General features: G+C 47.7%; 1 protein-coding gene across 1 annotated transcript in view; it reads left to right on the forward strand.

The window, feature by feature from the left end:
- Nucleotides 1-14,403, forward strand: part of URB1 (URB1 ribosome biogenesis factor) — a 50,933-nt gene that overhangs the window by 20,201 nt on the left and 16,329 nt on the right. Inside the window, exons 14-24 of the mRNA XM_075263517.1 lie at nt 1,863-1,975; nt 2,087-2,197; nt 3,531-3,647; nt 4,871-5,009; nt 5,187-5,357; nt 5,485-5,687; nt 5,861-6,076; nt 9,424-9,585; nt 9,719-10,538; nt 10,950-11,151; nt 14,052-14,238. Coding sequence (XP_075119618.1) covers nt 1,863-1,975; nt 2,087-2,197; nt 3,531-3,647; nt 4,871-5,009; nt 5,187-5,357; nt 5,485-5,687; nt 5,861-6,076; nt 9,424-9,585; nt 9,719-10,538; nt 10,950-11,151; nt 14,052-14,238 — 2,441 coding nt within the window. The remainder of the gene's footprint in view (nt 1-1,862; nt 1,976-2,086; nt 2,198-3,530; nt 3,648-4,870; nt 5,010-5,186; nt 5,358-5,484; nt 5,688-5,860; nt 6,077-9,423; nt 9,586-9,718; nt 10,539-10,949; nt 11,152-14,051; nt 14,239-14,403) is intronic.

Below are 14,403 nucleotides of genomic sequence, written 5' to 3' on the forward strand. Positions count from 1 at the left end.
TGAATTTCACACTCCTGGTTGGAATCGATTCTTGCTGGGGAACAGAGCGGTCCTTCCTGTATCTAGGTTACCTGCCGCTCTGTTGGAGACGTTTAGTCGCTGCCCTCGCACTCTATTTTGGGCTCTTTGGTGACTAATCAAACCTCTAAGTTACAAAATTAGACATTATGTAAAGGAGGGCCGGGGAGGCGGGAGGATGGAGATTACTTCTCTGTGTCAAGTTTAGTTCACTTCTTATGAATGGTGGATAGCTGAATGTACAAAGGTCTTCTTGTGAAGACATCCCCAGTGCGTATGTCCTATTAGAGGACCCCCCATCCCATCCCCGACTGAGCAGGATGTTTTGGAGGACTCGATTAATGACCGCCAGGTAATACTAAAAGTCTAGTTGGCTGTGAATGCTGAGAATTGGACCCCTAGTGGCCGTTGTTCTGGTGTAGATGGCGCATTTCATTGCGGCAGGGATGCACCACATTATTCGTTCTGTGCCTCATCCGCCACTTGCAGAGCAAAGTGGGACAGTGCGGGTACAAATCGGCCTGACGAATTTACTACAATCCACGTGAGCTAGAAATGAAATCTGCGCCAGTTCCTGACCTGACTCTTAATCATTCAGGCGGACATCACGCTTTTCTCTATACTTTTTTCGCCCATTTCGAGTGGAAACCGCACGGGCCTCATTATAGTCTATGGGGTCCATGGGTTTCTGCAGTTAATCCACTTAAAGGGATTCTACTATTAAAAAACATGTTTTTCTAGGTAACACGTCCGAATAGCCTTTAGAAAGGCTTTTCGTCTCCTACCTTTGGAAGTGATCGCCACCGTGCTGTTCGTTCAAAATACCGGTTTGTACCGGTATGCTAATTAGTTCTCTCGCAGCAATGGGGGTGTCCCCATTGCTGCTCGAAAGCCGACTCCAGCACTGCCTCTATGTTCTTCTGCATCCGCCCCTTCCTTCTTCAGCTTGACGTCGGACGCCTGCGCAGTACACTCTGTTCGGCGAACTTCACCCAATATACACCCAACATAGTGCCGACACCGCAATTTCGCGCATGCGCAGTACGTTCGGCGAAGTTCGCCGAACAGAGCGTACTGCGCAGGCGTCCGACGTCAAGCCGAAGAAGAAAGGGGAGGATGCAGAAGAAGACAGAGACGGCGTTGGAGTCGGTTTTCGAGCAGCAATGGGGACGCCCCCATCGCTTCTCCTGCGCTGGGGCCCGCCCCCATCGCTGCGAGAGAACTAATTAGCATACCGGTACAAATCGGTAGTTTGAACGAACGGCGCGGGGGAGATCACTTCCAAAGGTAGGAGACGAATAGCCTTTCTAAAGGCTATTCCAACGTGTTACCTAGAAAAAAAAGTTTTTTAATGGTAGAATCCCTTTAAGTGGTTAGGTTTCCCCCTGAACAGTAACCCAAATTCAGATGTGAACCTAGCCTTAGACTACATGCATGGTATGTTTTGTAGTCTGTAATTATGGAGACACACGGCTCTGAAATGTAGCTGTGTACATAAAACAAAGTCGCCTTAGTCTTTTAAATTAACTTTTCTAGGTATATTGTAACGTGATAGCAAGTAAAGGCTAAGAACCCTAAATATAAATATCTTATTTTAGTGTAACTTGTTTAGCGTTACCATGCATACCTGGCTATGAATTCCCACTGATCAGAAATTGATGGGATGGAACGCCTTTAACCCTTCCAAGCTTCACTATAATATTTTCTGCACGTTACCTTATAAACCAGTGCTCTCCAACATGTTACACTCAAGCTGATGCAAAACTACGATGCCCGACGTGCCCCGACACCCTGTAGGTCATGACGTGCAGACATTGACGTATCACACTTGTCTCGTACCCTAGGCATTGTGGATGAGAGCGGTATCCGGAAGGAGGTGCCCCCGGTGCTCCAGCATCAGATCCTTCAGGTGGCTCTAGAGCTTCCCGCCAGCAAGTTCTCTTGGTTTAAGATGCAGGTTTGTCTCCTATCATTCCCTTTCCTAATAGACTAATATATCTGAGCCACTATCAGCTAGGACTGTATCTATCCTTTAGCCACATATTCACCTTATATTCACTTTTTGCAGGATGTGACAGATGTTGGAGGAGAGAAGTCTGTATTTTACCTGCTCCTGAAAATGTTTGCGACGTGTAACAAGGCGCAGCTCAAGTCATCGACCAAACTGCTGGTTATTAAGGTGATCCGTCCTATTATGTTATTGCTGATCTTTACCACTGCACAATGGGGGGGGCGATTTATCATAAGGGAAATGTTTAAAGAGGACCTTTCATGGTTTGGGGCACAGGCAGTTCTATATACTGCTGGAAAGCTAACAGTGCACTGAATTCAACGCACTGTCTGCTTTCTCGATCTGTGCCCTGGGTAAAGAGCTTTCGGTCCTGGTACCATAGCTCTTTACAGTCAGAAGGGCGTTCCTGACAGTCAGTTAGGCACATCCTTCTTCACAGCAGTACCTCTCGCACTGTACAGTGTGAGCGGGGAGGAACGCCCCCTCCCTCTGCTCACAGTGCCCGTCCATAGACCCGTATTATTAGGAGGGGATACACTTTTGGTGCACATACTGTATAAGTCTAACACTTCTCTCTCCACTTTCTACGTCTCTCCGTACTGTAGTGAGACTGCTACAATGTTTGCACATTTGATTTATTTGGTGTACAGATGACTCTCTTTCTCAGCCACGGAATTTGAGTGGAGTAAAAATGCAAAAAGTTGCAATTTTATGTGCAAATTAGATCAAAAAGTCTCCGATGATGGATTTCTTAGACATACCATACAACCAGATCTGACTTCTGAGGCCCGCACCCATCCGGAAATCCCATGCAAACATCAGGGACAGGCGCTCCCATACTCTGGATCAGTGGAGCCACAAATAGCTGAGCAAAAATGAAGTGGGATTTTGCTTTACTCTTGTCACAGCCACATGTTCCACATTGATCGGACTTGTTAGCAGTATGCTACACACAGCGCTGCACCTCCCATAAGGCGACCTGAAGCGACCGCTTCAGGCGGCGCTATGCCAGGGCCCCAGGGAGGGCGGCATTTTTGCTGAGCTAAGCCAGTCCAGGACAAGCTGTCCTGGACTGGTTTAGGGTCACCATCACTGAGCGGTGGATTGGGGAGGCCACTGGAGCAGTGCTGCTCCAGCGACCGCCCCTCACGCTCAGGCAGAGAGCAGGTCCTCTCCCTGCCTGCTCTCTGCCTGTTAAGATGCTCGCTCCGCTCGGCCCCACCCCCTCCATGTGGCTCCGCCCACCCATTCAGCTCGGCCCCGCCCCCTCCTCCGGTGGGGGGGGGGCAGCTTTCTGACGTCTGCCTCAGGCGGCAGAAACAAATGGTTCACCCCTGGCTACATAGGTCTATGATAAAATAATCCCTGTGATCCTGCCATACATTGGATAGCTTGTTACCATCCGTGGTGTAAATTGCAATAAAATGCAACTTATTTGTGCATGAACTGGTTATAAATTGATGATTCCAGGCATTTAGTTCACCTGTCTGATTCTTTCTAGATTCTCCGTGATAGCGGTGTGTTTGAGCATACCTGGACTGAGCTGGAAATGTGGCTAAGGAGACTGGATAAAGTGCAGGAGAGCTCGCAGGAGGGGGTCATCCACTTTTTAGAACAGGTAAGAGCGGAGACTGAGGCTAAACAATGTTTTATAGTTTTGTCTGTATTTCGAGTACTTGTTATTTTTATTAAACTTTAGACATCTCACAGGCCCATGTCCCATGTCGTGATCTCTGGGTGCGTGCGTGTGTTTGTGGTATATGGACTTGTATGTTTTCTGTGGATCCATATACTCTGCACATGACTGGTATCTGAGAAAATCTTTGCAAATCCAATAGTCATTGCACTCAGGGGACTGCTTTTGCACCTTTGCTTTAGTGATCATTGTCTGTCTCGGCACCCTGCATCCACTGTTCACGATGCCTGACAAGGTGCTGTATGTCATAAGTTTTATAAATTAAAAGTTAGACTCTACTCATCATAAAATATTGAGAAAACCTGCAAATATCTTGTACTGAGTTTGAATTTTTCTGTACATGTTAGATTTTCTTTCACAACCGAATTTACAGTTCTGCAACCAGTAAAACTCAGGTCTAGATGCTGCATGGCAGGGGTGCCCAATACGTCGATCGCGAAGGGAGTATGGGTCGATCGCGTGACGCAGCCAGAAGCGTTCATTGCAGGTGCGGTCTGCTGTGTGGGCGGGGCCTGGTCCGTAGCCCCGCCCAGTTTCCGTGTCAGACTGGAGAGCGGGGAGCACGTCATGCCCTGCCGCCGAGACACATGGGACAGAAGCAGCAGAAGCTCTGGGGGATGACGCGCTCTCCAGGTGGCCGTGGGCAGGAGCCTTCCAGGCTGGGGGGTTTTGTGCTGCGGGCACCAGCATTACTGGCAGTGGTGTCAGCTCTGTGCTGGGTGCCTGGACAGTGCCATGTGAGCTCTGAGCCAATCAGAACGCCTGCATCAGAACAGGCCCTGCCCAGTCTTGTTAGACTTGTGGGCCCCGCCCACACAGCAGGCCCCACCCACACAGTAGATCATTTTGACTTGGTGAATTTATAAGTAGCTCAACCCCTATACAAGTGTGAGCACCCCTGCTGTATGGTAATCTGTTGTTGGCGAAACTTGTTCTCCCATAATGCTATGCAGCTAGTAGCATTGCATTATAGGAGCTCCGCTAAGATGTAAGGCCTGTTTCTTTTGATAACCGGCAGAATTGTGCTTGCAGCTCTGGAGAGTAAAACATATTGTGACTTAGGATGAACATGGCTTTTTCTAGCTTTAAATTGTAATGAATGGATTATACCTGGGTCATTTCACTCTTCCTCTCTCCTTGCACAGGCGTTAGTCAAGGTGATCTCTAACCCTTACCCATTCACTGATAAAGTCACTGACTATGTACAGGAGGCCGGCATGCTGCAGATGAACTCGGGGAAGCCGGATTCAGACTCGGTCAGCCTTCCCATCTCACACATTGATGGTCTGTATTTTCCTAGTCTTCATATACTTCATTGTAGTCTAGTCATATACTGTGGGTCACAGGATGTGTATGGTAGAGGGGCTGAACATTAACCATGTACTGGTGTGGACTGTGACTCCCCTTTAAGGACTGGTCGGTAATGGAGGAATTCTTCTTTTTTTCCTTTGTCTCCCCCAGATGTTATGGATATGGTGGATGTGATTGTTGAGAGCAGTGAAGGTCTGGATGAAGAAGTTGGCTTTGCACTAGATGAAGAAATGATCCTCCAGACGTTTCCTTTCAGTGCCATGGTCACCGTGGCTCTTGAAGCCAGAAATAAGCTGCTGACGTCTGCGGAGACCGGAGATGGTGAGTTATGTCCTCATTGCCCATGCTTGGGTTCTAGTAATATCCTGGAACTATTTAATGTTCTGTATTCTGCACTGGTTACTCTGTTATATCGTTTTTTTCCCATTTTTGCTATTTTCTTGTTCAGCGGAGCCTGTGATCCAGTACCTGACCTCCATACTGACGGACGTGCTCCATGCCCAGCGGGACCCTCTGGCCTTCTGCCTGGCTCTCCAGTCTTATGATGAAGAGTTACAGTCTTTGGATACCAGTTCCTCGATTTACTTTCATCTTCAGACCTTTCATAACTATTACAGCTTGTGGTTTCCCTCATCAGCTAAAAAGTCTCTGGTAAGTGGACACGGCTTGGTGCTTTGTGTTTGGAGGTCCCGCCAAACCTTCGTGTCTTTCTATGTGGGGTTCTGGGACTGCCAATATATTGTGACCTTTTTATACCATTTAATAAGTCTTTATATTGTTCTCAGTGTGAGATTGACCGCAGTGACTGTTACTTGTTTCTCTAGTTCACGAAGAGTAAGGACGGCCTGGAAGTCTCCGAGCAGGAGGAGGACTCTTCGTATCATGCCCTCTTAAAGGAGGTGTTTGTGAGCAGCGATACAGGAGAAGACTCCCAGGAGAGCCTGAAGGACTCCATATCAAGGATACCCCAAGACGAGTTTCCTCTGGCAGTAAAGCATACACTGTTATGCCTGAAGACTACAGTAGACAACTTCAGCAAGGTACCATATTGCCGTCTACTTTATATATTGAGGTGACCGTTCACCTTTAAAGGGATTCTACCACTAAACCAACATTTTTATTCTATTTACCATGTCGGAATAACCTTAAGAAAGGCTATTCGTCTACTACCTTGCTCAGTCACCTCCGGCCCGCTGTTCCGTAGAAATACTGTTTTTTACCAGTATGCAAAAGAGCTCTCTCGCAGCAATGGGGGCGGGCCCCAGCGCTTAAACAGCAATGGGGGCGTCCCCATTGCTGCCAGAGAACTGTCTCCTGCGATGCCTCCATCTTCAGCTGCATCCTCCCCTTCTCTTGTTGTCTTCCGTCTGGGTCAACTCCGATGCCTGCGCAGTCGGCTCTACCAGTGAGACACCAGTAGAGCTGACTGGACATGCCGGCCAGCGGCCATTTTTTGTAGTTCAATACAGGAGCGGCCTCCCAAAAATGGCCACCGGCTGGCATGCGCACTCAGCTCTGCTGGTGTCTCACGGGCAGAGTCAACTGCACAGGCGTCGCAGTTTGACCCAGACGGAAGACAGAAGAGGCGGTTGCAGCTGAAGATGGAGGTATCGCTGGAGACAGTTCTCTGGCAACAATGGGGACGCCCCCATTGCCGTTTGAGCACTGGGGCCCGCCCCCATGGATGCGAGAGAACTCATTTGCATACTGGTAAAAAACGGTATTTCTACGGAATGGAGAGCCAGAGGCGACTGACCAAGGTAGGAGATGAATAGCCTTCCTTAAGGCTATTCCGTCGTGGTAAATAGAAAAAAATGTTGGTTTAGTGGTAGAATCCCTTTAATAGCTATTGACTGACAGCTATTCCTCTCAACCTCTTTGTACACACACATGCTGGGTTTGGCTGTGCATGCATGTACTGCCATAAATGTCACACGGCAACATATCTCCTCTGTGAACAAACTGGTTCGAAGTGGGACTTCAACGTGCCCCAACATCACCTGTCACCTTGCTATAGCGTGAGGACCCCCTCCCCATTGTCTTCACTTCTATGTATTTATGTTATTTATTATGGTATATTAAGATGGCTGATGTATTTCAAATCTTTAATGGACAGGGATTTTTATTTATGGTCCAAAAAAAAATCGTGTGAAAAGGGAAAAAATGAACACACAGCCCAATTACAGACTATCCAGGTTGTGCTTGTTAGTAGTCCGCTCCTGTCAATTCAGAACGGCTCTGCATGGATTCACAACCGCTTCGGCTGGGGCAAAAATGTATATCCAGAAATAGAGCGAGATTATTATTATTATTATTGTTTATTTATTTATATAGCACCATTAATTCCATGGTGCTTTACATTTGGGGGTTACATACAATTCACAAAATATACAGGTACATATCATACTAACAGTGATCGGCTGGCACAGTGGGGTAGAGGGCCCTGCCCGCGAGGGCTTACAATCTATGGGGGAATGGGGGTAGAGACAGAAGGAGAGGGGGAGACTGTACAGATGGCGGTGCGGTGATAGTGTTATTGGGGGTTGTAGGCCTTCCTGAATAGATGAGTCTTCAGGGCCTTCTTGAATCCTGTGATTGTGGGGATCAGTCTTATGTGTCTTGGTAAGGAGTTCCAGAGTATGGGGGATGCACGGGAGAAATCTTGGAGACGGTTGTGTGAGGAGCGGATGAGGGCAGAGCGGAGTAGGAGGTCATTGGAGGATCTGAGGTTACGTGTGGGCAGGTAGCAGGAGATGAGGTCAGAGATATATGGAGGGGACAGGTTGTGGATGGCTTTGTATGTTAGCGTTAGTAGCTTGAACTCAATTCGCTGGGCTATAGGTAGCCAGTGGAGGGACTGGCAGAGGGGAGCAGCCGATGAAGATCGAGGGGTGAGGTGGATTAAGCGAGCAGCGCAGTTTAAGGTGGACTGGAGGGGGGCGAGGGTGTTTGCCGGGAGTCCATGCAGAAGGGTGTTGCAGTAGTCTAAGCAGGAGATTATGAGGGCCTGGGCGAGCATCTTGGTAGTTTCTGGGGTGAGGAAGGAGCGGATTCGGTGGATGTTCTTGAGCTGGAGGTGACAAGAGGTGTTGAGGGTTTGAATATGTGGTTTGAAGGATAGGTCAGAGTCCAGGGTAACCCCAAGGCATCAGGCCCGTGGGACAGGGGTAAGTGGGGTTCCATTAACTTTGATAGATGGGTCAGGTGGAGGGGCCATACAGGATGGGCTGAAGATGATAAACTCTGTTTTCTCCATGTTGAGTTTGAGAAAGCGGGAGGAGAGGAAGGAGGCTACGGCCGCTAAACAATCTGGAACTCTGGCCAGCAGGGAGGTCATGTCTGGTCCAGAGATATATATTTGGGTGTCGTCGGCATAGCAATGGTACTGAAAGCCATGAGATTCTATGAGTTGGCCCAGGCCAAGGGTGTAGATGGAGAACAGGAGGGGTCCTAGGACGGAGCCTTGGGGGACACCTACAGATAGAGGGCGAGGTGAGGAGGTGGTGTGCGAGTGGGAGACGCTGAATGTACGGTCAGAGAGGTATGAGGAGATCCAGGAATGGGCCAGGTCTGAGATACCAAGGGATGAGAGAATTTCTAACAGGAGGGAGTGGTCAACTGTGTCAAAGACAGAGGAGAGGTCGAGGAGGAGGAGGACAGAGTAATGGCGCTCGGCTTTGGCGGTTAGCAGGTCGTTAGTGACTTTTGTTAGGGCAGTTTCAGTGGAGTGCCGGGGTCTGAAGCCTGACTGAAGTCTGTCAAAGAGCAGGTTGGACGAGAGATAGGAGGAGAGTTCTGAGTGGACGTGTTGCTCGAGAAGTTTTGAGATCCAGCAAAACGTGTCATCCGATAAAACATAACTTTTCATAAATTATCCATGACAAAATTAAAATGACATGAAACAAGGAGAAAAAAATGAGGAAAAAATCCCCCATATTGAAAACGCTCGACTGACGCATTTTGGAGTGCTCTCCACTATGAGGAAGGAGGAAACTCCGAATTTCTGGATATACATTTTTATTTATGGCCTTTCTATTCCTAACACCCTTACTATTGAAATCAATGGTCGCTGAGCTACGATACCAGCACCCGGGTACTGTGCAGGGGCCGGAGTAATCTGCTTCCAGTTTTGTGCAGTGTATAGTATGGATGTTGGAAGTGGCTCCGTACAGCTGATCTGTGCAAAGGCTGCCTGTGAAACCCCCAGGTTGCAATTCCTATTGGAGCTGTAACCCAAAAGCAGCCATTACCCAGCATCCATCCTGTGCAGTTCTACACTGTTCCTAGACCGATTTGCCTATCAGGTTTCCCGTATTGGAGATAGGCTTGTTTCCTATATACCTTTTGTATAAGCTCCATTTATCATGTCATTTCCCCTCTTCCCCAGCATAAGAAAGCTACTGGAGCTGGTCTGGTCGACCTCTTCCTCAACCTTCTGAGCCGCCTCCTGTGCGAATATGAGAGAAAATATCAGAAAAAAGAACAGAAGACAGAATCTTATCTATTTGTTGAAAGCGACGCAAGTGTGGCGGAGTCCTCTGGAAATTCGGTAATGACTGGTGTAATTCATGTAGGTTATTCATGATGACTTATTCCAGAAATCTAATTCTTTAACCCTCTGTTTGACGTAGCTTTATATATAGAAGGTCATGTTCACTTAATCTCTTTATTATTGCCTTTAGATCTTGGACACCTTGCTGTCCGTCACCTTCAAACATCCTCTTTTGGAGAGCTGGTTTTTGGCCACCCCCATGCACAACCTAAATCCTGTCTCCGTTAAACTACTATCGTCTCACCTTAACCAAGGGTTAATCCAGTTGCTGAGGTCCAGTGCTCCCCTGCTACAGCAATCCAACAACCTCCATCTGGTGGCCAAGTACTTTGATGCCATTGCTGGTAGTGTCCTTAAGGCTCTTGAAACGCCCAAAAAGCCCTCGGCTAAGATGTCCCATGCTCTAGAAGCATTGCAGTGCCTCCATTCTTATATGGACACCTTACAGCTCAATGATATCACACTAGCCCTCTTGAAGCTTCCTGTAGAGTTTCTTCTGGAGCCCAATGACGACTCCTCTGATCACACGTTAACCAACTATGGCACAATTTTGGTGCAACTCCTCAATGATAGTCAGCAAAGGAAGCAATGCCAGGAGGATCTGACCTTCTCTGTGGAGCATGCGAGAGGAATTGGCCATTTGTTGTCAACCTCAGCCGGGACTGACCTAGAGATGGTCCTCATTGATGCTCTGCAGAGAGAACCCGCATTGGCACATGTGGTTGAGGTTGCTACTCTTACACACTGTCTTGATCAGATGAACAAATCCTCTCTGGCTGTCGCCAGTCTCTTGGTTGAGCACAGCAGAACGCACAGGCTGCAGTTCGAGCTTTGGTGTCTCCTTCCTGGTAGAGTGAAGGTCCTGAGAAAGAAAATGGAGACTTGCTTGACATTCATCAATACTTATCTGAAGACCACGGGGCAGTACCAGTTGACGCAGCTCACTAAAGGTAAGTTATTCTGGATGTGCTTTTGACATTTCCTGTTCTGTAGAGATCACTTCTCTGCAATCGTCACGGGGAAGATTACAATGACAGGTAAAACATCGATCTGGATCCACCATTCACAATAGGGGATGGGCCCAGCCAGCGATGCAGCTCAATAAAGGGAAATTATATGGATTGTTATGTGCACCTCACGGCTGGGATTGCAAAGGTTGTGACACCAGTGTGAACATTATCTAAGCAAACATATGGCTTAACTTCCTTTTTTGCATCGTTCACGCTCTAACCTCATAAGGTGTGTGCTCATAGTATGGAAGTGTGATCACAGTTCAGAAATCTGACTACTCGTATAGAGCCGTAAGGTTTCTCCCTATAAAGGGAATACAGATGTTAATATCCTGGTCTGTTTGCTTTTAGTGTCCTCCGCTGTTCTTCACGTATTGAAGGAAGCCTTCTGGGACAAGCTTGTGAAGGTGGCGCTGAGCACCGAAACCTCTGAGCAAACATCGGAACACATCGCTGTGCTTTCCAAACTGGTCACCGTGGCCAAAAAGAATGAGCTAAGGAAAGTGATTGATGGACTACCTGAGGTCCTGGCGCTACCATCTTCTAATGAAAAGTAAGTGTCCGGGGTTAAAAGAATTAACCCTATAGAGTTGCATACTGTCAGCAGAGTAGTGAGCAGGTAGGTGCTGAAGGCCAAAACTGGCTGCGCATCTGCACCAGTAGCTCTGATAGTCTCTGACCGCTGATGGTCCAACAGCTGTGACCACCCAGTGCTCTGGAGAACAGAGAATCACAACTTCCCCTGAGGGCAACATGTGAATGGAGCTTTGCTTTGCTTTTTTTGGGGAACCGTTCCATTCTATGGTACTGTCAGAGATTGTTATCCTAATGATGTCATAGAATTCAATTGGCCGTACATGCACCACCACTTCATTCACATGGCACACACTGATGTTCTTGCGGTTCCTGCTCTCCTAACAGCTGAGGGTCCCAATGGTTGGACTCCTAGAGATCAGACACTTCTTCTCTATGGGATAAATGTTATTAAAGGGGTAATCGAGGGAGTAATAAAGCTTATGAGTGCATTCCCTGCACTGGTTATGCTTTTTTACTAATGTACACCCTGACCATCCACAGCCCCATTCACTCTTTTTGTGGAGGGCTGTTGGGGAGGTTGGAACTTTGGATCCTCGGTCTCTCCTGAAGCCATTCCAAGTCTGACATCACAGACTTGTGCATCAGCTCCATTCCTTAGAATGGGGTCGGTCATGTGACCCACAATTGGAGTCGCTTCAGGACAGACAAGACCAGAGTTCTGACCTCTCCTGCAGCCCTCCGCAAAAGTAATGAACAGGGGATTGGGATGTACTTTTATAATAATGCTAATAATGCTTCATCGCTCCTCTTAAAGCTAACCATATACAATTTTACGGAAGTTTAGTTAAAACTAATGCCGGGCGACAGTCAAAAGTGGTTGATCTAGCGGCAGCCATGTTGTCATGCAGGTTTTTGACTTTTTAAAACTTTAACAAACTCAAAAAGGTAACTTTTTCCAGGTTAAACAAAGGGTTACTGAATGCAGCAAATCCCCCCCATTGTCACCCCAGTGTCCGTATAACGGGTCCTGCTCACAGTGACATGTTATACGGGAGAATTGCTCAGGTTTCCACAGATTAGTCAGCCTGTTGTCGGTGCGGTGCTAAAGTGGCAGCTGCGGGCACCGTCTGTTCCCTCCCTGCTGGCAGCCCTGTTGGCTCCTGATTGTTGCGCTTGATGAAAACCTGTACATGAGTTTGCATGAAAATAAATGTTATTTGTGTTAAATAGTCATTAATGACAGAGCGAGCGATCGAGATTGACCCGCAGTAAGCTAGAGGCCTGGAGATCCCAAATTATATAGGGAACATGAGGAACAGAAATGTTTCTACCCCCGATTTCTTACTAATTTGCTTATTTTGCAAAGTTTCACAAAACTTTGGGATTTTAGAAAGTGGTAATAACAAGGCAGACGTGAACAACAAGGAGAGGCCTAAACAAGAGGCTTCAGTGCCATGGACTTCCGTGTCATCAAGTATGGCGACAAACCATAATAACTGGTCTCACCTCGAATGCATTGTTGATACTGATGACCTCTATAGGATAGCTCATCAGTATCAGATCTGTGGGGGTCTGAGGCTTGGACCCTGCACCGATCGGCTGACCCCGCTGTCTCCGGGCACTGAACAGTATAAACTGCAATTTTATTTTGTGGGGTCTCTTCACACTCCAGAGTATAAGCAGCAGAGGGCCAGAGGAGGTGAGCAAACATAAAAACAGCATTAATCACCTCTACAACATAAATCCCTGCTATCTTTGGCGCTGCTGGCTGACATCATGTTATGTTGCGACACTAGCGTCTATACGTCACTACACAACGGGCAACTGGGGACCAATCAGTCCTTGACATCAGCCAGAAGCGCCAAAGACTATGGGCCGTCTTCTTTGTGAGAAGGATCTAATGGTGATAGTCGGACCATAGAGTGTCTCAGTGCTGGAAACCCCAGTGATCCTCAGCACTCAATAAGTATGAGATTTCCCTGCAGCTCCTCCACAGGAGGAAATAAGCATTGCACACTGTAGTTTTTGATTAAATCAATGGGCACCTGTTTGTAATATATGGACATGATGGGTCCTCAAGAGTGAGAAACAGGTTTTGTTGCAGATTGGAGCGCTGCAATAGGGCACCACCCCTTTAAGAGATGTAGATATTAAAGGGATCCTATTATTGGATACCCCTTTTTTTTCTCCCTAACATGTAGGAATTGCCTTAAGGCAGGCTATTCTTCTCCTACTTTTAGATGTCTTCTCCGCGCCGCCGTTCAGTAGAAATCAGGGTTTTCTTCGATATGCAAATGAATTCTCTTGCAGCACTGGGGGCGGTCCCCAGTGCTCAAACAGCACTGGGGGCATTCCCAATGCTGCAAGAGAACTCTCCAGCACTGCCTCCATCTTCTTTTGGAACGGCCTCTCCCTGTGCTTTCTTCCGTCCTGGGTTTCAATCTTCTAGGCCTCGGGTAGAGCCGACTGCGCATGCAGGTGTAAGTGGCCATTTTCTTGTGGCTCGGGCATGCGCAGTCGGCTCTGCCCGAGGCCTAGAAGATTGAAACCCAGGACGGAAGACGACGCGAAGAGAAGGCCGTTCCTGAAGAAGACGGAGGCGTCGCTGGAGAGTTCTCTCGCAGCATTGGGGACGCCCCCAGTGCTTTTTGAGCGCTGGGGCCCGCCCCCAGTGCTGCAAGAGAACTCCTTTGCATACTGAAGAAAATCGGGATTTCTACTGAATGGCGGCACGGAGAAGACAACTAAACGTAGGAGAAGAATAGCCTTTCTTAAGGCTATTCCTACGTGTTAGGGAGAAAAAAAAGGGGTATCCAATGATGGGATCCCTTTAAACAAGTGCCCCTTTAAGTGTTAGTTTTGGGTCTTGAATCTTCTCGGCTGTCCTAATTCTCTTAATCAATTAACATCTTGCAGATGGGCTCTAGCTGACTGTGTATCACAAGCTGCAGACTGTGCTGGGGTGAAGGGCTGTTCTTGGCAGAGGTCTCTCCTGGCAGCATGTATGAAGTGTCTGACTACCACATATGGCACCAATAAAGAACTGGAGGAAGCTGCACCGGAAGAGGAGAGAGCGCTGCTTTCTCGTCTTAAGGATCTCATGGTAGGAAAATCAAAATCTGTGGTATATTGAGTTTCCTCGGCGTGTGCCAGGATAAACCGCCGTGCCAATTTTTGTTTTAATTCATAATATTTCATGACTTAAGTTATAGAACTGTGTGAGAGGGGGTAGGTTTTAGGTGAACTGTCCTGACAGCGCCATACGAGG

Source organism: Leptodactylus fuscus, chromosome 2 (assembly GCF_031893055.1).
Source record: "Leptodactylus fuscus isolate aLepFus1 chromosome 2, aLepFus1.hap2, whole genome shotgun sequence".
In the NCBI taxonomy this organism is placed as follows: domain Eukaryota; kingdom Metazoa; phylum Chordata; class Amphibia; order Anura; family Leptodactylidae; genus Leptodactylus; species Leptodactylus fuscus.